The sequence below is a fragment of the Scyliorhinus torazame genome, chromosome 14 (genome assembly GCF_047496885.1).
Source record: "Scyliorhinus torazame isolate Kashiwa2021f chromosome 14, sScyTor2.1, whole genome shotgun sequence".
Classification (NCBI taxonomy): Eukaryota; Metazoa; Chordata; class Chondrichthyes; order Carcharhiniformes; family Scyliorhinidae; genus Scyliorhinus; species Scyliorhinus torazame.
Window position 1 is genome coordinate 220,968,916 of NC_092720.1, and position 25,845 is coordinate 220,994,760.

At 50.0% G+C, this 25,845-nt stretch overlaps 1 protein-coding gene across 2 annotated transcripts in view; it reads right to left on the minus strand.

Annotated features, from left to right (window-relative positions):
* LOC140390542 (guanylate-binding protein 2-like) overlaps positions 1–10,061 on the minus strand; it is a 111,338-nt gene extending 101,277 nt beyond the window's left edge. Inside the window, exons 1-2 of one of the 2 annotated variants that reach the window (XM_072475714.1) lie at positions 9,981–10,061; positions 6,397–6,598 (exon numbers count right to left, since the gene is read on the minus strand). In XM_072475714.1, the coding sequence (XP_072331815.1) occupies positions 6,397–6,589 (193 nt within the window). In that variant the 5' untranslated portion in view covers positions 6,590–6,598; positions 9,981–10,061. The other variant, XM_072475716.1, reaches the window with a different exon arrangement.
* Between the last annotated feature and the right edge of the window lie 15,784 nt (positions 10,062–25,845).

Sequence of the window (25,845 nt, forward strand, 5' to 3'; positions counted from 1 at the left end):
CAGTAGAGGAGCCGGGGTTTGAAGGAGAGGCGGGAGAGGAGAAACAAGGGGCGGGATTTTCCACGAACCAGCGGGGTGGGCGACTCCGTGGGGAAGGGGTGGCGTGAACCACTCCGGCGTCGGGCCGGAATCCTCCGCACCTTCAGGGTCTAGGCCGGCGCTGGAGTGGTTTGCGCCCCGCCGGCCCGCGCGAATGGGCTTGGCGCCACGCCAATCGGCGCTGAAGGGCCTCCGCGAGTTGGCGCATGCGCGGGAACGCCAGCGTGTGCTGTCGTCATTCCAGCGCATGCGCAGGGGGGGTTCATCTCCGCGTTGGCCGTCGCGGAGGTCCACAGCAGCCAACGCAGAGGAATAGAGTGCCCCCACGGCACAGGCCCGCCCATGGATCGGTGGGCTCCGATCACGGACCAGGACACCGTGGGGCCCCCCCCCGGGGCAGATCCCCCCCCGCGCCCCCCCCCCCCCCCCCCCCCGAGGCCGCCTGTGGAGCCAGGACCCGCCGGTATGTACCTGTTGTGATTTACGGCGGCGGGACTGGCCGTAAACGTGCGGCCGCTCGGCCCATCGCGGGCCGGTGAATCGCCAGGGGGCCCGCTGCCAGCGGACACCGACCGGCGCGGCGCGGTTCCCGCCCCCGCCAAGTCCCCGGCGCCGGAGAATTCGGCAGCTGGCCGGGGCGGGCTTCTCGCCGCCCCCCGGCGATTCTCCGCCCCACGGTGTGAGCTGCTCAGTAACAGAGGATGTGAGGAGCAAGTGAAGGAACCACGGGGATGTGAGCACCGCTGGACCTCGGAGAGGAGTTAAGAAGGAGCTACATTGGCGAGTGACTGGAGTCACATGGAGGTCTGCTTTCATTTCATTCTTTTGTGGTTTGTGGGCATCGCTGGTGTCATGATATACACCAGCATATCATGGTGCAATCACACACACTGATATACATCACTGATACACACTGATATACACCAGTATATCATGGTGCAGATACACACTGATGGCCATGCAGTGGGACCAATCAGCATACACAACACCGCAGCCAATCACCAGTGAGAGCACACGCACTATAAAGACAGGGGACAGGAGAGTTCCCGCTCATTCTAGTAGCAGCCAGCTCGGAGCACAGAGCTCACAGCTTGCAACACAGACATTCACCATGTGCTAAGTGCATCACCATCGCTAGTGATAGGAAAGGGTCCACAGATAAGCTGGTAATGCCCCGTACCAAGCTTACATAGAACATAGAACATAGAACAATACAGCACAGTACAGGCCCTTCGGCCCACGATGTTGCACCGAAACAAAAGCCATCTAACCTACACTATACCATTATCATCCATATGTTTATCCAATAAATTTTTAAATGCCCTCAATGTTGGCGAGTTCACTACTGTAGCAGGTAGGGCATTCCACGGCCTCACTACTCTTTGTGTAAAGAACCTACCTCTGACCTCTGTCCTATATCTATTACCCCTCAGTTTAAAGTTATGTCCCCTCGTGCCAGCCATTTCCATCTGCGGGAGAAGGCTCTCACTGTCCACCCTATCCAACCCCCTGATCATTTTGTATGCCACTATTAAGTCTCCTCTTAACCTTCTTTCCAACGAAAACAACCTCAAGTCCATCAGCCTTTCCTCATAAGATTTTCCCTCCATACCAGGCAACATCCTGGTAAATCTCCTCTGCACCCGCTCCAAAGCCTCCACGTCCTTCCTATAATGCGGTGACCAGAACTGTACACAATACTCCAAATGCGGCCGTACCAGAGTTCTGTACAGCTGCAACATGACCTCCTGACTCCGGAACTCAATCCCTCTACCAATAAAGGCCAACACTCCATAGGCCTTCTTCACAACCCTATCAACCTGGGTGGCAACTTTCAGGGATCTATGTACATGGACACCTAGATCCCTCTGCTCATCCACAGTTCCAAGAACTTTACCATTAGCCAAATATTCCGCATTCCTGTTATTCCTTCCAAAGTGAATCACCTCACACTTCTCTACATTAAACTCCATTTGCCACCTCTCAGCCCAGCTCTGCAGCTTATCTATATCCCTCTGTAACCTGCTACTTCCTTCCACACTATCGACAACACCACCGACTTTAGTATCGTCTGCAAATTTACTCACCCACCCTTCTGCGCCTTCCTCTAGGTCATTGATAAAAATGACAAACAGCAACGACCCCAGAACAGATCCTTGTGGTACTCCACTTGTGACTGAACTCCATTCTGAACATTTCCCATCAACCACCACCCTCTGTCTTCTTTCAGCTAGCCAATTTCTGATCCACATCTCTAAATCACCCTCAATCCCCAGCCTCCGTATTTTCTGCAATAGCCTACCGTGGGGGACCTTATCAAACGCTTTGCTGAAATCCATATACACCACATCAACTGCTCTACCCTTGTCTACCTGTTCAGTCACCTTCTCAAAGAACTCGATAAGGTTTGTGAGGCATGACCTACCCTTCACAAAGCCATGCTGACTATCCCTGATCATATTATTCCTATCTAGATGATTATAAATCTTGTCTCTTATAATCCCCTCCAAGACTTTACCCACTACAGACGTGAGGCTCACCGGTCTATAGTTGCCGGGGTTGTCTCTGCTCCCCTTTTTGAACAAAGGGACCACATTTGCTATCCTCCAGTCCTCCGGCACTATTCCTGCAGCCAATGATGACATAAAAATCAAAGCCAATGGTCCAGCAATCTCTTCCCTGGCCTCCCAGAGAATCCTAGGATAAATCCCATCAGGTCCCGGGGACTTATCTATTTTCAGCCTGTCCAGAATTGCCAACACCTCTTCCCTACGTACCTCAATGCCATCTAATCAATTTACCTGGAGCTCAGCACTCTCCTCCACAACATTCTCTTTTTCCTGAGTGAATACTGACAAAAAATATTCATTTAGTATCTCGCCTATCTCTTCAGACTCTACACACAACTTCCCATCCCTGTCCTTGACTGGTCCTACTCTTTCCCTAGTCATTCGCTTATTCCTGACATACCTATAGAAAGCTTTTGGGTTTACCTTGATCCTTTCTGCCAAATACTTCTCATGTCCCCTCCTTGCTCGTCTTAGCTCTCTCTTTAGATCCTTCCTCGCTACCTTGTAACTATCCATCGCCCCAACTGAAACTTCACACCTCATCTTCACATAGGCCTCCTTCTTCCTCTTAACAAGAGATCCCACTTCTTTGGTAAACCACGGTTCCCTCGCTCGGCACCTTCCTCCCTGCCTGACCGGTACATACTTATCAAGAACACGCAGTAGCTGTTCCTTGACAAGCTCCACTTATCCAGTGTGTCCAACACTTGCAGCCTACTTCTCCACCTTATCCCCCCTAAGTCACGTCTAATGGCATCATAATTTCCCTTCCCCCAGCTATAACTCTTGCCCTGCGGTGTATACTTATCCCTTTCCATCCTTAACGTAAACGTCACCGAATTGTGGTCACTGTCCCCAAAGTGCTCACCTACCTCCAAATCCAACACCTGGCCTGGTTCATTACCCAAAACCAAATCCAATGTGGCCTCGCCTCTTGTTGGCCTGTCAACATATTGTTTCAGGAAACCCTCCTGCACACACTGTACAAAAAACGACCCATCTAATGTACTCGAACTATATCTTTTCCAGTCAATATTTGGAAAGTTAAAGTCTCCCATAATAACTACCCTGTTACTTTCGCTCTTATCCAGGATCATCCTCGCCATCCTTTCCTCTACATCCCTAGAACTATTTGGAGGCCTATTACAGTAGGTTATTACAGTTGAGTTGTTAATAAAATAGAGTTACACCATCTCCAGCCGTGTTGACCTGTTTGTAGACCAGAACACCCAACACGACAGCTGGCAAGGCCTGCATTTGCTGCCCATTCCTAATTTCCCTTTGTGAAAGCCCACACGAGGCCTACAGGGACAGACCAATAATCCTCCCCATGAGCCTCGTAGAATACGAGCTCCCCCGCTGAGGCCCATCAGTGGAGTGGATCGGCTCGAGCATCAAAACCAGGCCAGATGGGCAGGCCCGGCTGGGGTCTGGAATGTGCTGTGTGTATAGATCACTTCGCAAAAAGATCCGTTTCTTTACGCCTCTTGTTTTGGACTCCTCTGTGGCCACTAAGCCCCTGAACTAAGTGTCTCACTCAGCCATTTCAGCAGTTAGGAGTGAACCAGATTGCTGTGGGTCTGAAGCAGGCCAGCCAGTGTAAGGTTGGCAGATTTCCTTCCCTAAAGGACATTCGCGAACCTGTTCTGACCTTGCCACATCCCAAAAAAGAACTTTAAAAAATCCATGTCCCTCGCGCCTATGTAGCCGTGCCTTGACTACTCTCTGCAGTGGCCTAGCCAACCGCTGAGCTACAATCGATGCCAGACCTGCCCGTAATGCTCACGTCCCCATAATGAATCGTCTCTGTGGTTTTCACAGCAGCGATCATGGTTTCAAGGTCACCCTTACTGAATTCCACACTCTAAGAATTGAGCTCCTGCAGTGGGATTTGAACCCGTGTCCCTTGACCATTAGCCTGACCCTCTGGGTTACCAATGCAGTGACATTACCACCAGGCCACACCTTTGGGTGGAGCAAGCTTTACATTAGAACATAGCCATAGAAAATACAGCACAGAGCAGGCCCTTCGGCCCACGATGTTGTGCCAAACCTTTGTCCTAGATTAATCATAGATTATCATTGAAATTACAGTGCAGAAGGAGGCCATTCGGCCCATTGAGTCTGCACCAGCTCTTGGAAAGAGCACCCTACCCAAAGTCAACACCTCCACCCAACACTAAGGGCAATTTTGGACACTAAGGACAATTTATCACGGCCAATCCACCCAACCTGCACATCTTTGGACTGTGGGAGGAAACCGGAGCACCCGGAGGAAACCCACGCGCACACGGGGAGGACGTGCAGACTCCGCACAGACAGTGACCCAAGCTGGAATCGAACCTGAGACCCTGGAGCTGTGAAGCAATTGTGCTATCCACAATGCTACCGTGCTGCCCTTAAGAACAAATAAATCTACACTATATCATTTTACCGTAATCCATGTACCTATCCAATAGCTGCTTGAAGGTCCCTAATGTTTCCGACTCAACTACTTCCACAGGCAGTGCATTCCATGCCCCCACTACTCTCTGGGTAAAGAACCTACCTCTGACATCCCCCCTATATCTTCCACCTTTCACCTTAAATTTATGTCCCCTTGTAATGGTTTGTTCTACCCAGGGAAAAAGTATCTGACTGTCTACTCTATCTATTCCCCTGATCATCTTATAAACCTCTATCAAGTCGCCCCTCATCCTTCTCCGTTCTAATGAGAAATGGCCTAGCACCCTCAACCTTTCCTCGTAAGACCTACTCTCCATTCCAGGCAACATCCTGGTAAATCTCCTTTGCACCTTTTCCAAAGCTTCCACATCCTTCCTAAAATGAGGCAACCAGAACTGTACACAGTACTCCAAATGTGGCCTTACCAAAGTTTTGTACAGCTGCATCATCACCTCACGGCTCTTAAATTCAATCCCTCTGTTAATGAACGCGAGCACACCATAGGCCTTCTTCACAGCTCTATCCACTTGAGTGGCAACTTTCAAAGATGAATGAACATAGACCCCAAGATCTCTCTGCTCCTCCACATTGCCAAGAACTCTACCGTTAACCCTGTATTCCGCTTTCATATTTGTCCTTCCAAAATGGACAACCTCACACTTTTCAGGGTTAAATTCCATCTGCCACTTCTCAGCCCAGCTCTGCATCCTATCTATGTTATCGGCCAGGGTTTAGAGAGCCCCAAAGTGTATCATGGAGTTCACCTGATCAATGAGGGTGATCGAAACCCTATCGATCTATTGGATCTGGAGATATGACCGCCCAAAAGGGCGCGAAAGAGAAGAAGGATAAGAAGCCCTGTGCACTAGGGATCGGCCTGTTTTGGACCGGCCTGAGTGCGACCACTTGCAGCATATCAACCAGCCAAGGTCAAGGACCCGCGATCGCTACCTGAAGGACAAGCCCAGCCGAGACGAACCTGAAGACTTCCAACCGACCCATGTGGACACAGGGAAAGGCCTTATCTGCTGCATAGTGCCGGTCACCCCGAAGTTAAGTAAAGGTCATCTTAGTTATTAGGTCTAGTTTAGTGCCTAGTCGCGTGTATTATTGCATATAGTAATAAGTCTTGTGTTATTAATAAACTGTCTTTGAACTGATACACTAGTTGTGTGGTCATTCGGTCAATATAAGAAACAGCTTGTGGTTCACATCAAAATATAGAAATCAACAATATGGTTTCCATTGAGCAGTTCACTAACTCACTGCGGAGACTCCCTCACATTAGTCGTCCCTCACATCGTCACCAGAAGCTCATTAACTAACAGCTCATGAATCTCACCCTGAGTCTTCCCTGCCAATCGGTTCAGCAGGTAGGATTTCCCGGTCCTGTAAAATCCCACGACAGATACAACCACCACCGTCTCCTTAATGTTGGAGAGAAGTAGCAGCGCATCCTCCTTGATCACCAGTTTGCCGTGTTGTGTGTTCTCAATCAGGCACATGGGACTCTGCATGTAGGTGTCAGCATTCATTTTGACAGCCTGAAATGATAAAAATGCAGCAGTTAACTGGCATCACGCACTGACCGAGAAAGATATTTCTAAACAGCGGCCTGCGTGGGTTTCCTCCGGGTGCTCCGGTTTCCTCCCACAGTCCAAAGATGTGCAGGTTAGGTGGATTGGCCATGATAAATTGCCCTTAGTGTCCAAGAAAATAAGTTAGGTGGGGTTACTGGGAAAGGGTGGAGGTGTGGGCTTAAGTAGGGAGCTCTTTCCAAGAGCCGGTGCAGGCTCGATGGGCCGAATGGCCTCCCTGGATTGGATTGGATTGGATTTGTTTATTGTCACGAGGTACAGTGCAAAGTATTTTTCTGCGAGCAGCTCAACAGATCATTAAGTACATGGGAAGAAAAGGGAATAAAATAAAATACATAACAGGGCAACACAACATATACAATGTAACTACATAACACCGGCATCGGGTGAAGCATACAGGGTGTAGTGTTAATGAGGTCAGTCCATAAGAGGGTCATTTAGGAGTCTGGCGACAGTGGGGAAGAAGCTGATTTTGAGTCCGTTCGTGCGTGTTCTCAGAATTCTGTATCTCCTGCCCGATGGAAGAAGTTGGAAGAGTGAGTAAGCCGGGTGGGAGGGGTCTTTGATTATGCTGCCCGCTTTCCCCAGGCAGCGGGAGGTGTAGATGGAGTCAATGGATGGGAGGCAGGTTTGTGTGATGGACTGGGCTGTGTTCACGACTCTCTGAAGTTTCTTGCGGTCCTGGGCCGAGCAGTTGCCATACCAGGCTGTGATGCAGCCAGATAGGATGCTTTCTATGGTGCATCTGTAAAGGTTGGTGAGAGTTAATGTGGACATGCCGAATTTCCTTAGTTTCCTGAGGAAGTATAGGTGCTGTTGTGCTTTCTTGGTGGTAGCGCCGAGCTGGGCGGACCAGGACAGATTTTTGGAGATGTGCACCCCTAGGAATTTGAAACTGCTAACCATCTCCACCTCGGCCCCGTTGATGCTGACAGGGGTGTGTACAGTACTTTGCTTCCTGAAGTCAATTACCAGCTCTTTAGTTTTGCTGGCATTGAGGGAGAGATTGTTGTCGCTACACCACTCCACTAGGTTCTCTATCTCCCTCCTGTATTCGGACTCATCGTTATTCGAGATCCAGCCCACTATGGTCGTATCGTCAGCAAACCTGTGCACTGTAAATTCTATGTGACAGTGTAAGACAGGGAAATCAGAACAGAAAGGTCACAGTGTCAATCCCCCCTCAGTATGGAGTCAACCAATCTCAGCCAAACCAGGAATGGGGACTTGTCTTATTCTCCAGGGTATGTTTCAATAGATTGATCCCCAATTAACAGAATTATAGGAACCATTGCTCTCAGCTTCAAAGATCAAATCCTTATCAATGCTAAATATTTCCCTCTCTTTTGTCCATCTCCATCACTATCCCACGCCACTGTCACCAAGATATTTATCAACCCCGCCCCCAACACCTTCAATTGCTGCTTTCTCAAACACTACCCACTATAATCTGCGTCTTGTCTGAAGCTAAGCATTCTGCATTGTTCCCACAATGTCTCAGTCCCAGACAGACCCTCGGTCTACATAAGCCTTCAACACACTTGGGGGGCGGGGTGGGGGGGGGGAGGGGGGCGGCACAACACCAGGTTAATATCCAACAGGTTTGTTGGGAATCACTAGCTTTCGGAGCGCAGCTCCTTCCTCAGGTGAGTCGGAAAGCGGCGCTCCGAAAGCCAGTGATTCGAAACAAACCTGTTGGACTTTAACCTGGTGTTGTAAGACTTCTTACCGTTCCCACCCCAGTCCAATGCCAGCATCGACACATCATGACACTTGGGGGGGTGGGGAAGAGGTACTCAAATTATCCATAGAATCATAGAATTTACAGTGCAGAAGGAAGCCATTTGGCCCATCGGCACCCCAGTTAATCCCAAGCCTCCCACCCCATGCCTCAAACCCCACCTAACCTTTTTTGGACACTAAGGGCAATTTAGCATGGCCAATCCACCTAACCTGCACATCTTTGGACTGTGGGAGGAAACCGGAGCTCCCGGAGGAAACCCACGCAGACACGGGGAGAGCGTGCAGACTCCGCACAGACAGTCACCCAAGCCGGGAATAGAACCCGGGACCCTGGAGCTGTGAAGCAACAGTGCTAACCACTATGCTACCGTGCCGCCCTCAAAGTTCCTACGCTCGACTGGCCATTGTCACCAGCTGAAAAAAATCATTACGAAGCCTCTCGGCCAAAGAGCAATGTTGGAAAATGACCCCCAGCGTGTGTTGCTGGGATGGCCCACGGCTCAATATGTGACACATCCCAGTCGAGAAAGTTATACATTCACACTCTGCCCCAAAGACCTGACATAGATCTAAGCCTACACTCCCGGAGGAGTGCAGCATTGTCACAGGTGCCATAGTTAAGATAACACATTACACAGACACAGTCTCCCCTCTCGGGTGGGAGGATAAGACCTCACAGCACCATTTTGAAGAAAAGCAAAGAACGATACAGCACAGGAACAGGCCCTTCGGCCCTCCAAGCCTGTACCTGTCATGATGCCAACCTTGGCCAAAACCCTCAGCACTTCCTTGTGCCGTATCCCTCTATACCCATCCTATCCAGGCATTAATGTATCTGCTTCCACAACCTCCCCTGGCAACGCGTTCCAGACACTCACCACCCTGTGTGTAAAAAACCTGCCTCACACATCTCCTCGAAACATTGCCCCACGGACATTAAACCTCTGCCACCTGGTGACTGACCCCTCCACCCTGGGAAAGATTGCCTGCCCATCCACTCTATCCATGCCCCTCATAATCTTGTAGACCTCTATCAGATCACCCCTCAACCTCCGTCATTCTAATGAAAACAGCCCGAGTCTATTCAGCCTCTCTGCACAGCTAACACCCTCCAGACCAGACAACATCCTGGTAAACCCCCTCTGCACCCTCTCCAAAGCCTCCACATCCTTCTGGGTAGTGTGGCGACCAGAATTGTGCGCAACATTCCAAGTGCGGCCTTACCAAGAAGAACTGGAGAGTTCTCCCTGAAGTCCTGGGAGTGGCAAAAATCCTTCAATCAGCTTCGATAAAACAGGGGGCCGGGTCGATTAGCTCACCCAATTGGTTGCCGTGTTTTGGTACGTGCAACAATGACTGCGTGTCAAAACAACCTCAATGGCTGTTAAAATCCTTTGGAATTTCTTGCAGTTGTAAAAAGCAGCAGAAATTGAAGCTGATTCCTGGAAACAATGTCTGCAGCTGTAATGTATTCTCCAGTGAGTAGAACTAATTTCCATTGTTCCAGTTAATATCCAGTCTTGATGCATGGCGATAAACATCACAATCTGCACAGATCATCCCCCTTATTACATTTATACACTACCTGACTGCTGGAGCTGGACAGAGGTGCTCTCAATCCGATTGCCGGCAGGGAACTGACTGTCTCCTACTCTCCGAGGAAACAGGAAGTAGTAAAACATACTCAGAACGAAACTGAAAGGAGATATTGCAGGCTGGCTGTTAGTCTGTGCAAAGTAAAAAAACAAATACCAGTTTTGCAAGTCATCAGCAGAGTGCGATCCAGGGGTACATGTAGCTAAACTATATACTAGGAAGGTGGCAGGTGCAACATAGCAATGAGGTTGGACCATAAACAAAACAAGTGTAATCATCAAACATCAAAAACGAACTCCTGTAACGACAAAAAGAGAAACACATTAACATTGTGGCATTACACGTTAGTGAGTCCAACGTTCAAACAGGCTCATAAGTCCACCCTAGTAGGTGGGCGACGAATTCGGGTTGACCGTTAGGATGGCACACCATTCATCACCCGGATTGACGCTGTTCACTGGCATCGACTGGTGGGTCCTGCTTGGGGACATCCGGTTCCTGTCAATGACCACGACGTGGACGGCTTCCCGGTCGTCAGTATCACCGGTCTGTACGTCGTCAGGGTATGACTCGGTGTATGGAGGCTGAATGGCCCGCACGTCCCTGCGAGGCTGGCGGAATTGGGGAGCGTTGGCAGGTTGAGCTGCTCGACAGCAGGCAGCGTAGTGTCCCATCCTGCCACAGCGGAGGCATTGTCGATTCTTTGCTGGACTTTGCCGCTTTAAATGTGCGGATCCACAGTTGCCGCACGTCGTGACGTCATGGCGTTCGTTGCGCCATCGCGCATGCGCAGTTCGGTCCTGCGTAGAGCGCGCCTGCGTGTCGCATCCCTCTGCGTCGACGTCTCTTTTGGCGCGTACAAGCGCGGGAGGCCTCGGAAAGCGTGCAAAATGGCCGCCCTCATCCGGGCCGGGGGCCGGGAGGAACTCAATCGACTGGACCCGCTCGGCCTCGTAGGACCCCTGCCGTGCCGATTCGGCCGCCTGGAATTGGGAGTACCGGCTGGTCGCGTTTTCATGGAGGACGCAGGCTTCGATGGCGGTGGCTAAGGTGAGGCTCTTAAATTTGAGGAGCTGCTGGCATAGGGTGCCCGAGGTGACCCCAAAAACTATCTGGTCTCGAATCATGGAATCGGAGGTGGCCTCATAGCCGCAGGACTGCGCGAGGATACGGGGGGGGGTGTCAGGAAAGATTGAAAAGGCTCATCCTTACCCTGCAGGCGCTGCTGGAAGAGGTACCTCTCGAAGCTCTCGTTCACCTTGAGGTTGAAGTGCTGCTCGAGTTTAAGAAGGACCGTCTTGTACTTCGTCTTGTCCTCACCGTCCGCGAATACCAGGGAGTTGTAGATGTGGATGGCGTGTTGCCCTGCCGTGGAGAGGAGGAGGGCGATTTTTCAGGTGTCCGAAGCATTCTCCCTTTCCGTGGCTTCTAGGAAGAACTGGAAGCGCTGTTTAAACAGCTTCCAGTTAACACCGAGGTTTCCAGCGATTTGGAGCGGCTGCGGCGGGCTGATGGTGTCCATGGCGCAGGATGGCGGATCCCTGAAGATGTGTAGGTAGGTCTCACAGTTGCTGGATTCCAACCCTGGTACTATGTCGTGTTGGGTGTTCTGCTACACAGCCGAACCAACACGGTTGCAGATGGTACAACTCTGTTTTATTACTATCAATAACAACATCTGTAAACTTATGACTGTGGTTCGTTCTTTACCCTTTAACCTGTGGACCCAGCCCTTACACTATCTTAGAGAGGCACTCAGCACATGGTGTATGTCTGAGTGGCACGCTGTGAGCTCTGTGCTCTGAGCTATCTGCTGTTAGAATGAGCGGGAACTGTGGTGTTCCCCGTTTTATAGTCCGTGTGCTCTTGCCTGTGATTGGCTGTGATGTTGTGTGTGTGTCGATTGGTCCGTTGATCTGTCCATCAGTGTGTGTGTGATTGCACCATGATGTTTATCTGAATATCATGACAAGGAGGTTTACAAGAACGGATCCAGGGATGAGAAACTTCAGTGATGAGGAGAGATTGGGGAGGTTCCCCTGGGAGAGAAGGAGGCTGAGAGGAGAGCTGATCGAGATGTTCAAACTCATGAGGGGGCTGGACAAAGTCGATGGGGGGGAAACCTCCCACTTGCAAAAGGATCGAGAACGAGAGGGGCTCAGATTTCAGGTGAGTTGCAAAGGAAGCAGAGGTGATGTGAGAAAAACGTTTTCCCCACAGCGAGTGTTTGGGGACTGGAACGCACGGCCTGGATGTGTGTTGGAGGCAGGTTCAATCGAGACATTGAAGAGGGCGCTGGGTGATTATTTGAACAGAAACAATGTGCAGGGGTTGGGGGAAACGGCAGGGGAGCGGCACTGAGTCACGATGCTCGTTTGGAGGGATAGTACAGACACAATGGGCTGAATAGCCTCCTGTGCCGTGACAATTCTGTGATCTTGTGTCCCTTAAAACGGTACTCCAGTTCAGAGCACTGCCAGTCATTTGCAAGTTTGACTGGTTTATGCCCCTGGGAACAATGTTCTCGGAGAAGTAAGCTTGCTGGACGATGGAGAGGCTGACAGCTCAGATTGAAGCAGGATTCTTTCAGTAGAAGAGGGGAATAAAGGGAATTGGGAAACAGAGAACAAAGCGAACAAAGAAACAAAGAACGATACAGCACAGGAACAGGCCCTTCGGCCCTCCAAGCCTGTACCGATCATGATACCACCCTTGGCCAAAACCCTCAGCACTTCCCTGTGCCGTGTCCCTCTATACCCATCCTGTCCATGTGTTTGTCAAGATGCCTTTTGAACGACGTTAATGTATCTGCTTCCACAACCTCCCCTGGCAACGCGTTCCAGACACTCACCACCCTCTGTCTAAAAAACCTGCCTCACACATCTCCTCGAAACATTGCCCCACGGACATTAAACCTATGCCCCCTGGTGACTGACCCCTCCACCCTGGGAAAGAGTGCCTGCCCATCCATCCATCCATGCCCCTCATAATCTTGTAGACCTCTATCAGGTCACCCCTCGACCTCCGTCATTCTAATGAAAACAGTCCGAGTCTATTCAGCCTCTCCACATAGCTAACACCCTCCAGACCAGGCAACATCCTGGTAAACCCCCTCTGCACCCTCTCCAAAACCTCCACATCGTTCTGGTAGTGCGGCGACCAGAATTGAACACTATACTCCAAGTGCGGCCGTACCAAGGTTCTATACAGCTGCAGCCTGACTTGCCAGTTTTTATACTCGATGCCCCGATATAGATTTTATTTTGGACGCTTAAGGAAGCAAATGAAAGCAAAATGCTGCAGATTCTGAAATACAACAGAAACTTCTTCAAGATCATCTCATGCACCTAGTGGCTCAGAAATGTCTGTGACAATACGATACGTCTCTAGATAAACAGTGCTCCGTCACTCGATCATGGCTGGTAAGCCTCTCAGCCCCATTTCCTGCCTTCTCCCCATAACCCCTGATCCCCTTATTAATCCAAATTATTCAACTGTTTCCAAATATTTTACAAAGCGGTTTGCTTTCTCCTCAATAACATTGGGCTTTTAAAAATTATCGTTCCTTTTAACAGAACCATTATCTTATCTCAATTCACAGAATTAAAAAACATCAGAAAATCTGGGAAAGTCTTCTACATTGAGTAATGCAACAGGTCGTCAAAGTACAGAAAGTGGGCTTAACATGGGGTGCCGCAGTGATTAGCACTGCTGCCTCATAGCGCCAGGGACCCGGGTGACTGTCGGTGTGGTGTTTGCACTTCCTCCCGAAGTCTGTGTGGGTTTCCTCCGGGTGCTCCGGTTTCCTCCCACAGTCCAAAGATGTGCAGGTTAGGTGGATTGGCCCTGATCAATTGAATGTTAGTGAGCAGGGATGTGTTACGGGGATGGGGCGGGGTAGTGGGCCTCAGGAGGGTGCTCTTTCAGAGGGTCGGTGGTGACCTGATGGGCTGAATGGCCTCCGTCTGCACTGTAAGAAGTCTATGGGCGCGGTTCTCCGACTCCCCACCGGGTCGGAGAATCGCCGGGGGCTGGCGTGAATCCCGCCCCCGCCGTGTCCCGAATTCTCCGCCACCAGAGATTCGGCGGGGGCGGGAATCGCGCCGAGCCGGTCGCCGGAAATCGCGCCGGTCGGCGGGCCCACCCTTGGCGATTCTCCGGCCCGCGATGGGCCGAAGTCCCGCCGCTGTCAACCCACGCCAGCCGGCGTGGATTAGACCTCCTTTTGTACGGCGGGACAAGGCGGCGCGGGCGGGCTCCGGGGTCCTGGGGAGGGCACGGGGCGATCTGGCCCCGGGGGGTGCCCCCTTGGTGGCCTAGCCCGCGATCGAGGCCCACTGATCCGCGGGCGGGCCTGTGCCGTGGGGGCACTCTTTTCCTTCCGCCTTCGCCATGGTCTTCACTACGGCGGAGGCAGAAGAGACCCCCTCCACTGCGCATGCGTGGGGGTGCCGTGAGCGGCCGCTGACGCTCCCGCGCATGCGTCGCCCGGCGAAGTCCTTTCCCACCAGCTGGCAGGGCGGAAATCACTCCGCCGCGGGCCTAGCCCCTCAAGGTGAGGGCTCGGCCCCTCAAGATGCAGAGCATTCCGCACCTTTGGGGCGGCCCGACGCCGGACTGATCCGCGCCGTTTTTGGCGCCGGGTAGCGGACATCGCGCCGTTTGCGGAGAATCCCGCCCTGTAGCTCTAATGTTAACCCAGGCCTTGAGCCGTCACCATACATTCAGCAATGTCACGATGAATATGTGGAATTTTCTCGTGTTTGTACTCTTGTTTTTCTCTTTGAGCCCTTCAGCAAAGGATTAGTGACATGTGGACACGAGGCCAAATAACTCCCTGAATGCCAAAATTACAATGATGGATTTTCACCCTGCCTGATGAATGGTTCGTGTGGAGAGTGGGATAACACTCAAGCAGTAATGTAATGTCGAGGGTGGGAAATAGGTTTCACATACAAAAAATGTTGGTCATGCCGGGCGGCACGTGGCGCAGTGGTTAGCACTGCAGCCTACGGCACTGAGGACCCGGGTTCGAATCCCGGCCCTGGGTCACTGTCCGTGTGGAGTTTGCACATTCTCCCCGTGTCTGCGTGGGTTTCGCCCCCACAACCCAAAGATGTGCAGCTTCAGTGGATTGGCCATGCTAAATTGCCCCTTAATTGGGAAAAAAATAATAATTGGGTACTCTAAGTTTATTTATTTTTTTGAATATTTGCCATTTAAAAATGACGTACTGGCACTAATTATTAAATACACCTCGTGACATGCCATCAAACAGGATGAAATTATCTACTTCCCTTCTAGTCCAAAGATGTGCAGGTTAGGTGGATTGGCCATGATAAACTGCCCTTCGTGACCAAAAAGGTTAGCTGGGGTTATTGGGGTAGGGTGGGCTTAAGTGGGTCGGCGCAGACTCGATGGGCCGAATGGCCTCCTCCTGCACTGTATGTTCTCTGTTCTTTGTATTCATTCTTTACAATGGCCCTCAGCATTTTATTTGTGTTTCTCAATAATCAGTAAATGGAAGCTATTCTGGAACATTCTCTGATCAATTAGCAGATCAATAATGAGGCTGAATGAAATGATCCCAGGTGACCACGGGCTGCTTTCCCCTCTGAGGGAGAGAGCTGACTGGTGGTGGTTTAACCTGAGGGTCACCACACCACAGGCGAGGGTCAAGGTTGAGGAGGCGGAGCCTCATAGTAACTTCAGCCAGGACGGGAACTGAACCCACGCTCTTGGCAACACTCTGCATCGCAAACCAGCCATCCAGCCAACTGAGCTGACCAACTACATCGACCTTGTCCCCCTTTCCAAGGAAAGAGGAATGGAATTGCAGAATCATTTCCTGCCAATCCTCCTCGTCCAGTTCAAATACTTCGAGTCGAAGGCCACCGCCCCTCATAGTTTCTGCCCCATCTCAGCGGACAGGGCCCCGAGCAGGTTTACCTGCATCTCGTGTGGATGCAGCCTCATTCCTGTTACAAAGCTCGAAGTAGTGTTTTTGCACCCTGTCGCCTGGCAACCACGGGAAAAGTAAAAACAACTGGGAGCGGTCATTTGATTGCATGCGTCAAGTTTGCCCTGAAAATCTCTTCATGGGAGGAGGGCGGACGCCCTTGCCTTTGCCTCCCTGATCGCCCGCCATAGAATCCAGCTCGGCTGGCGGTCAGCAGCACCACCCGAAGCTGCAGACTGGCTGTCCGACCTCTCGGAATCTCTCCAAGTGGAGAAAATCAAATTCGCCATCCGTGGGTCGGAAGAGAGCTTCCTCAAAACATGGGAGCCTTTCACCCGACTGTTCCGAGACCAACACATAAATAAATAAATAGCCAATAGCCAGGGGGAAGTAGCCAGGACAAAACAGAAAGAGGGAAGCGAGGGAGGACCCGGGGGGGGGGGGGGGGGGGGGGGGGGAGAAGGTGAGGTAGCAAAACCCCAGCAAGAAAGAATGGGGGGGCAGCAGTGAGAAAGGGGGACAGGGAGAGAGGGGGGGGAACAAAAAAGGGGAGCCAGAAGGGGGAACAGATAAGAAAACAGAAACTGGGGGAGGGGGAGCACAGGGGAAGACAACAGCGGCAGCAACCACAACACGGCGAGAAACCGCGCAGAGAAACGGGAAGGGGAAACGAGCAATGGCCCAGTTAGATGATCGGTTAAAAGGAAAGAAGAGAGGGGAGGAAAGACCCCTCGTGTCTGGGTATATTTCCGAGAGCCTCTGGCCGGGATTCTCTTTTCCGGGGACTAAGTCCCCACACCGATGGGAAAACTGGCGCCAACGACTCCGGCATCAATGGGTGAGGAATTCTCACCTGTCTAGGGGGTTGGGTGGACGCTGGAGGAGTTGGAGCCGTTCCAGCCGGTGCCGAAGGGACTGCGCATGCACGGATCGGTCCTGGTATTTTGGTGCATGCGCGGGGGGTTCCCTTCTCCGCGCCGGCCATGGCGGAGCCCGACAGGGACCCGGCGGGGAAGGAAGAAGTGCCCCCATGGAACAGGCTCGCCCGCAGATCGGTGGGCCCCGATCGCGGGCCAGGCCACCGTGGGGGTCCCCCCGGGGACCGCCCATGCCAACTTACCTGCCAGGTCCTGCCGCGTGGGACCATACGTAACCCATGCCGGCGGGCTGGCCAAAAATTGACGACCGCCCGGCCCATCGGGGACCAGAGAATCGCCGGGGATTCTCCCACCCGGCGGGGGCTCGGAGAATCCCGCCCCTATGTGTTTTGCTTTGCCAAGTATAAAGCTGTATCCATAACTTGGACAAAACTGTATTTTAAAACAATTCTTTGAAAAAAAGGGAGGGCATCGGTAGGAGGCGGGAGGGTTCAGGGAGAGGGGAGCTGGAGGGGAGGGGGGGCGGGATAACCAGTAACCCCATCCCACCCCGCCTTTTAGACACTGAAGGCAATTTATCATGGCCAATCCACCTAACTACCCATCTTTGGAATGTGGGAGGAAACAGGAGCACCCGGAGGAAACCCACACAGACGCGGGGAGAACGTGCAGACTCCGCACAGACAGTGACCCAAGCCGGGAATCGAACCTGGGACCCTGGAGCTGTGAAGCAACTGTGCTACCCACACTGCTACCGTGCTGCCCTAGGACGGATTGCCTTGCCCACATCAGGAGGGGTTATGGGTCCATAAGCCAGTGACAAGCCAAGGCCTGGGTGGTGCTCAGGACTTGGTACAGGCCCCAAAGAAAAACAGGAGAATATATTTCTCATTAACAAATTGGAGGCCTCCTCATCAAAGCCAGTAAATCTAAAATTTCCATTCGATTTATGACGGGAATTATTCATTTTCATTTCATTTCATTCAGAATTACTGGAAGAGGCCAAGGAACAAGTTTTGACTTTGATCATTGTTATCAGCTTAAAACGTCAGCCAGATAACGTGGGGGTGGCAAGTTCGAAGGTTCAACTGATTCCCGGAACTGTCCCATACATTGGAGAATTGTACGTAACATTGTGGTTTTTAAGAGAAGGTGAGAAAGGAAAAAGAAACAACAAATTATAGACTATAACATAGAACATAGAAACTACAGCACAGAACAGGCCCTTCGGCCCACGATGTTGTGCCGAACCTTTGTCCCAGATTAAGAACAAATCGATCTACACCCCATCATTCTACCGTAATCCATGTACCTATCCAATAGCAGCTTGAAGGTCCCGCATGTTTCCGACTCAACTACTTCCACAGGCAGTGCATTCCATGCCCCCTCTACAGATCCTACTGCACGATCTGGACAGGTTGGGTGAGTGGGCAAATCAATGGCAGACGCAGTATAATTTGGATAAGTGTGAGGTGATTCACTTTGGAAGCAAAAACAGGAAGGCAGATTACTACCTGAATGGTTGTTCAAGAGGCGGCTGGATATCGCACTTGGGGAGAATGGGATCAAAGGCTATGGGGAGAAAGCAGGATGAGGCTATTGAGTTGGATGATCAGCCATGATGGTGATGAATGGCGGAGCAGGCTCGAAGGGCCAAAAGGCCTCCTCCTGCTCCCATCTTCTATGTATCTATGTATCTTCTCCAGATGCAGAAATTCTGCCAGGTCAGCGAGCCAGTCTGCGGCTGTGGGTGGTGCTGCCGATCGCCAGCCGAGCAGGATTCTCCGGCGGGCGACTAGGGAAACGAAAGCGAGGGCATCGGCCCTCTTCCCCATGTGTAGTTGTGGTTGTTCTGATCGCATTTTCATTTTCAACTGGCAACTTGACCATCTCACCCATCAGCTTCCTGCAGTGAATAAGGGAACCTGTCCAGAAATGGCCAAACTAATGACAGCGCAATCTAGACAGGGCACCGCACCAATGGCTATTGTGGCATTTAGCTACCATTACCAAACCTGAAATCAAAAGTGGCATGTGTATTGTATTGTTGCCGTTTCCTGAAGTGCTCACGTCTACCATTGATCCATTGTGGGCCCCGATTCTCTACAAAGATTCTGACAGAACTCAAACAAGCCTTTGAGCTGGTTTTCCGAGAGTGTCTAAACTCACTGCAAATTCTAGTCAGTTTTTGACTTGGGTAAAGGAGTTAATAATGCTTTAATCACAATAATAACCGGATAATAATATCCATGAATAACTGACGAGGAAAGTTGTATTCCATAATTGTTCTCTGAATTCCCGGATTCAGAGAGAGTTGAGTTAATACTGGGGGTATTTTCAGTTATCGGAGAGCATCCATTCACAGACGTTCAGAGCAGAAAAGGAAGCCATTCGGCCCATCGGGTGCGCACCGGCCCACAAAGATCTGACCGCACTAATCCCATTTGCCAGCACTTGGCCCACAGTCCTGGAGGTTACGACAGCCCAAGTGAATAACCAAATACTTCTTCAATGTGACCAGAGTTTCCGACTCAACCACCCTCTCAGGCAGTGAGTTCCAGACTCCCTCCTGCCTCTGGGTGAAAGGGTTTCTCCTCAACTCCCCTCTTGGCCGTCTGCCTCTTACCTTAAATCTGTGGCCCCCTGGTTATTGACCCCTCGACTAATGGAAAAAGTGCCTTCCTAACAATCTTATACACCTCTAACAGGGGTGGGATTCTCCATCTGCCCACGGCAGTGGGATTCTCCGCTCTCCCGTTAATGGTGTAGGAGCGGTTTCAAGACCTGTGTATTGAGTCAGCCTCCATGTGGGATTCTTCCCTGTGGTTCAACTCAGTACAGAGAGCAAAAGACACATCGGCAATCTGGATAAAATGGTTTATTTATTAATTCAAGCTTGGCCAATCTACTGAACATTGATAAAAACACATCAATTATACAATTAAAAAACATCTTCAGCTGTTAACAGGCAAGGGTTAATTATCTGCTGTGTCAAGAGAGGCGGGATAAAAGTTTTTAACTGGACATCATTACGTCACCACCTTCCTTTGTTTGACTTAACCAGAAACACGAGGAGGGATTGTCATTAATTTCTACTTTGCACCCATTTTTATCCCCCTCAAAATTTGTTTCCTTTCTTCCTAGTTGTATCAGTTGTGTCAGGAATAATTATTTTTCAACCTGAGCCAAAGTTTTAACACAAAATCAATCCAACGCAGGATCAGCCAAAATTATTTTAGATATCCCAAACTCCAATCAATCCGATTAAATTAAAATGGTCTCATGTCTGAATTTGTATCCGGATTAAAATTCCCGCATGTTGTTCAGAAATATTCTGGATTTATGCCTCTGGGCAGAAAACATGACTGCAGGTTTTTGTCAACTGTTTGGACTTAAATCACTTCAAAAATCGCAACTTCAGACAGCAAGTGTTTTGAAACGAAAATAACCAACATGAATGACATAAATGTGTCTGCAAGTTCTTCTCTACACTTCTGACATCTGCAATTTAAAAAAACTCAAGGTTAATTCCCCAGAAAGATAAACCGTAATAATAATATTACTCTACGAATCTCCCCAAAACAAACAAAACACGATACTTCTGCACGGAATAGTTTATTTTCCTTATCCTTGATATACATCATACAATTAAGGCCTGTTAAGCCTTCTTAATTTTACCTGCATCTATTTTTACCAAATCTTTTCCTGCCATCAGATTCTCATTTCCTTATACTGCAAGTAATTCTCTTAATTTAACTGTTGGTCCAATATCTTTATTCTCCAAAGCTCCTTCTTCAATGTATTCTTTCTGAACATCATTATTTTTGCTGGTGACTTGCTTGTGCTCATCGGGCACTAGGACCCTGCGGAGCTATGCAGTGTCAATTTCAACTCTCAGTTTCAAAGCTTGCAAGCAGCTGACTGCTGCCCAGTACAAACTCTTTATCTGTTTATTCTGAGACCAATTTAGCTCTGAACATACTGATTCACCACCTCATAATACTGATCACATTTCTGCCTGCCATTTATAACTTCTAATTGATGTGAAACTCGGTTTTGCAAAAGGGTTTCACAAACCCTTATTAAACACACACACATTTATCCACTGAGATCTTGGACCTCTATTCAGTTGGGTTTTAGTTACTCTTCACAAAAATCGAGACCCCCTCCGTGCTGATAAAGTTTCACTTATGCAGGAGTTTTTTGCCTCTGTTAATTTCTTCCACTCTTGTTTCATTGCTTCAACTCTCTTGACCGTGTTTCAGAGCAAGAGGATTATTCAAATTGCCATTTTTCGGAATTCTAAGTTCTGTTCCTGGTTGTCCCTTTCAGTTACAATCTGAAATTAAGGATAAGTACCCTTTCTGGGCCCTATCCAAGGCTAACTAAGGCACTATCTTCCTGTTTTAGTTAAGGGTCGATTGGTTATTGGTGTCTAAAGATTCTAGGCGTCCCCTAATTCTCTAGGATGTAACCTCACAATCTGCCTTACTCTAAGGATGATTTATTTTTTGGCCTCTTTTTACCAGTAATGGATGCAAGATTTTTAGTGCTGTCACCAAGATGTCTTGCAGACTTTTTCTCAGGGTCAGCATCTTCTAGTCTGCTGATTTTACACACCCAACCTGAGCTTCAGTCCCCTCTATCCACAGAATATCCTTACAAAAGTCAATCACACATGACTTTCCAGACTAAACTCGGCAGGTAAAGTCTGACTCACACATCGACCAGAAACTTCTAATATTCTAGCCTTTGTGCCGGTTAGAAACTTCCAATATTCCAACCGTTTCTTGGGAACTAGAAACTTCTAATATTCTAGCCCCCACTCTAGCCCCCATTCTGCTCAACTAGAAACCTCTAATATTCGAGCCTCGCTTTACCTAGAAACTTCTAATAGTCTAGGCCTCCACGCTGGATGCCATGGAGAAAGCAAAACAACCGGCTGGGCGTAATTAACACGGTGTTAACACGACGGGTGCCATGTAGCAAATAAAGCAACCCGCTCGGCGTAATTAACAGGTTTTTAATTAAACGTTGGGCGCCATGTTGTTGAAAACTCACCACTATTCTTAGAATTCCCCCTATACCAAAAAGGGCCGACATTCTAAATGGTGATCAGGGATTCTCACTCCCCGACTCCGATGCAAGCTTCAGTGGGTGCTATTCAGGTCAAACTATGTTTTCAAGTTATCCCCCGGTATAACCCATACCTTCACCGAAGATTTCATCTACTTACCACTTAGTAGCATCGATCCTGGGTCCAGCATTGCTAACTAAGTAAAGTAGACTTTGGAATAACCACTATTTCAGGTTAAATTAAGTTATTTTATTGTTATATTTTTTCTTTTAAAAGCTGCAATTACTGTCTTTACAAAAAGGAAAAAGATCTTGCTTCTGGGTCCTCCTGGTTGGTTGAAGGGACCTTCAGGCCCACCTTGACAATCTATCTTCTTTTTAAAATCTGGTCTTCTTTAGATGTATTCGCTGATGAGCTCGGTTGCTGTGTCCTATCTTTCTCATGTACAGAGCTGTGAGAGCTGACTCTGCTGGCTATTTCTGAGCTGACTCTGAGCTGAATCTGGCTCCTCTTTAAATTATAGTCTTCCTTGGATGTATTAGCTGTTTTAGCTCGGCTGCTTTGCCCGGTCTCTTTCCCATGGCCGAGCTGACTGTAATCTGACTCTGCTTCTCCCCTCTCTCTCTGGTTCTGGTTCTGGTTCTGGCTCTGGCTCTGCCTGCTATTCCCTTTCTTCGGGTTTATATCTTTTTCTAACAGTTATCTAGTTTTTATGACTTTATTGTAAAGTAACTCTTGATTCTCTTTGATTGTAAAAAGTATCTTTGATCTAAACATTCTAATCCAACTAAGTATTCATTTTGACATGACTTCATCCCATAGATCTGATTACATTATTTCCTTTGTGATGTTCAAAATGCTTTGACTTCAAGAGGTGTTACTTTTAATTCCTGTCATTTCTATAGTTTTATTTTCCAATTGTGTCCTCAGCTCATAATTTTGACTTTGATTTTGGCTTTGAATTATGTTTCTCGTAGACTGATAGTCTCCAGTTTTCTTTAATTTACCTGGTTTAGCAAAATTTCACACCTAGAATTCTCACCAAATTCGACTGAACCTCATCCATTCTTTCCCAGCTGCTCACTAAGATAGTTACTTTCAATGAAGGTGTGAGCCATTGTTTTTGGCTTCAAACAAAATCCTGTTTGTCTTGTTTGCTAAGCTTGCTTGACCAAGGCTATCAGCATTTTACAATCTGGCAGCTGCTGTTGACCCTTTGTGGGATCTTTCCCTGTATCCTCTCATGTTTCTCTCAGACCAGATATTGCCAGACTTCCATGTTTCAAATGACACATCTTTCCATATTTTCAAGAACAGTTGGGACAAAGATACCCTTTAGGCAGTAGCATCTGTGACTGAGCAAACCTCTTCAGGTTACCCTCTGTTTACCCCAAATGGGCAAGGAGCTGGAAAAGGTGCCCTAGGCTGTCCCGCTTCCCCCTGGCTCGGGAACTGCACACTGCGAGGAACAGCAAAAGGTGAGGCCAGGCAGTTTGAACAGAGATCTCTCCTCGGAACGTATGACCATGGTAACACCACGATCAATTTAACTATGAGACTACAGCACAGAGCTGGCAAGTTAACAGTAAAAGCAGTGCAACGTTTTTTTAAAAATATTTTTATTAAGGCATTTATATATATACATGAAACGCAACCAAAACAAAAAAGAGAACTTACAGGAAATCTCCTAACAAATAACTAACACCCCACAGCCCCACTCTCCCAGCCGTTCCCCTCCGCCCATCCCGCCTTCCCCATTTTTACCCGCTGTAACCCCTCTTCCCCTGCTTCACCTCTAGGCCAGCCTCCCCGCTCACCCTCTCACGGAGAACTTGATTTTTCCCAGCCTGAGGAATTACACGAGGTCGCTCACCCACACGCCTGGTTTCGGCGGCCCCGAGCCCCTCCACCCCTCCACGATCCGTCTCCGGGCTACCAGAGCGGCAAAGGCCAGAACGTCGGCCTCTCTCGCCCCCTTTTCTTCCTAAAAAAGGCCTTTGGAATGAAGATCGGAAGATTCTGAAAAAAAAACCTCGGAAGCACCGTCATTTTCTCGGACAGCACCCGCCCTGCCAGCGACAGCGGAAGCACATCCCATCTCTTGAAATCCCCGTTCATCTGCTCCACCAACCACGCCAGATTCAATTTATGGAGTTCTTGCCATCCCCACGCCACCTGGTTGCCCAGATACTGAAGTTCGTCCACACCATTTTAAATCGCAGCTCGCCCAGCCTCCTCTCCTGTCCCCTTGCCTGCATCGGGAAGACCTCACTCTTCCCCATATTTAATTTATACCTGGGAAATCGGCCGAATTCCTCCAAGGTGCTCATGATCCCCCGATACCTCCCAGTGGGACCGAGATGTAAAGTAGCCGATCGGCCGCAGATAGCGAAGCCCTATGCTCGACCGCCCCCCCACACTCCGCTTGGCGGAGAGTGGCATCCGTGCCTTGTCCCACGGTGCAATCCAAAATACCCCGAACCCACCCAATTCTTCCTTACACTCGCTGCCGGCACCCTAGATAACAACCGGACCCAATCCACAAACCCCTGTCCAAACCCGAACCGTCCCAGTACTTCCCACAGATATTCCCATTCTACCCCATCAAAGGCCTTCTCTGCGTCCATAGCGACCTGCAACTCCCGTCCTCCGGGGACATCATAATTACATTTAATAAGCGCCTAACGTTAGCTGACAGATGCCTCCCCTTTACAATCCCAGTCTGGGCTTCCCCCATCTCCCCCGGCACACAGTCCTCAATCCACGAGGCCAGGAACTTTGCCAACAGCTTGCCATCCACATTTAGCAGCGAAATTAGGCGGTAGGACTCACAATGCTCTGGGTCCTTGTCCTTCTTCAAAATTTAGGATATTGAAGCCTGTGACAACACAGGGGGAAGTTCCCCCTTATCCCTTGCCTCGTAGAATCCCTTTGCAGCAGCGGCCCCAAGTCCCCCGAAACCTCTATAGAATTCTGCCGAGAACCCATGCAGGCCTCGGGCCTTCCCTGCATCGCCCCCTTGCCGTCCATCACCGCTACCAGTACAGTGGGTGCCCCAACCCCTCTACCAGGTCCTCCTCCACCTTGGAGAACACCAATCCGCCCAAGATTCACCGCATTCTCTCTCGCCCCGCTGGGGGCTCCGATTCATATACCTCTTATAGAATTCCACAAATGCCCCATTCACCCCCACAGTGTCCAAGAACACCCTTCCCTTGCCGTTGTTCACCTTTCCGATCTCCCTCGTCGACTCCTGTTTCCTAAGTTGGTGAACCAGCATCATACACGCCTTCTCCTCATATTCATACGCTGCCCCTCTGTCCCTCCACAACTGCCCCACTGCCTTCCCTGTGGACGCCAATCCAAACTCCATCTGGAAATTCTGCCACTCCTTCAACAACCCTGCCTCCGGGGCCTCGGAGTAGCTCCTGTCCACCTGCAGAATCTCGTCCACCAGCCTCGCCATCTCTGCCCGCTCCGTCCGATCGCTCTGCGCCCAGATCATATAAACTCTGCCCTGACCATTGCTTCAAGCGCCTCCCATAAAGTGGCAACCGAAGCCTCACCCGTGTCATTAAGCTCCACATATCTCCTGAATGGCAGTCCTCACCGTCTCGCACACCTCCTCACCTGCCAACAACCCCACGTCTAATCTCCAATGCGGGCTCTGGGCCCGCTGCCCTCCCCCGGTCCACTTGCAAGTCCATCCAGTGTGGCACGTGGTCAGAGACCACCCCGAGTGATCGCCGACCACTCCGAGTCGGCCCCCCCGCCAGTTGCGTCCTGTCCACCACAAAATAATCAATCCGCGCGTACACCCTGTGCACATGGGAGAAGTACGAAAATTCCTTCGCCCTCGGCCTCACAAACATCCACAGGTCCACCCCCCCCCCCCACCTCCCCACCCCCACCCACACCTCCCCACCCTGCCACATGCTCC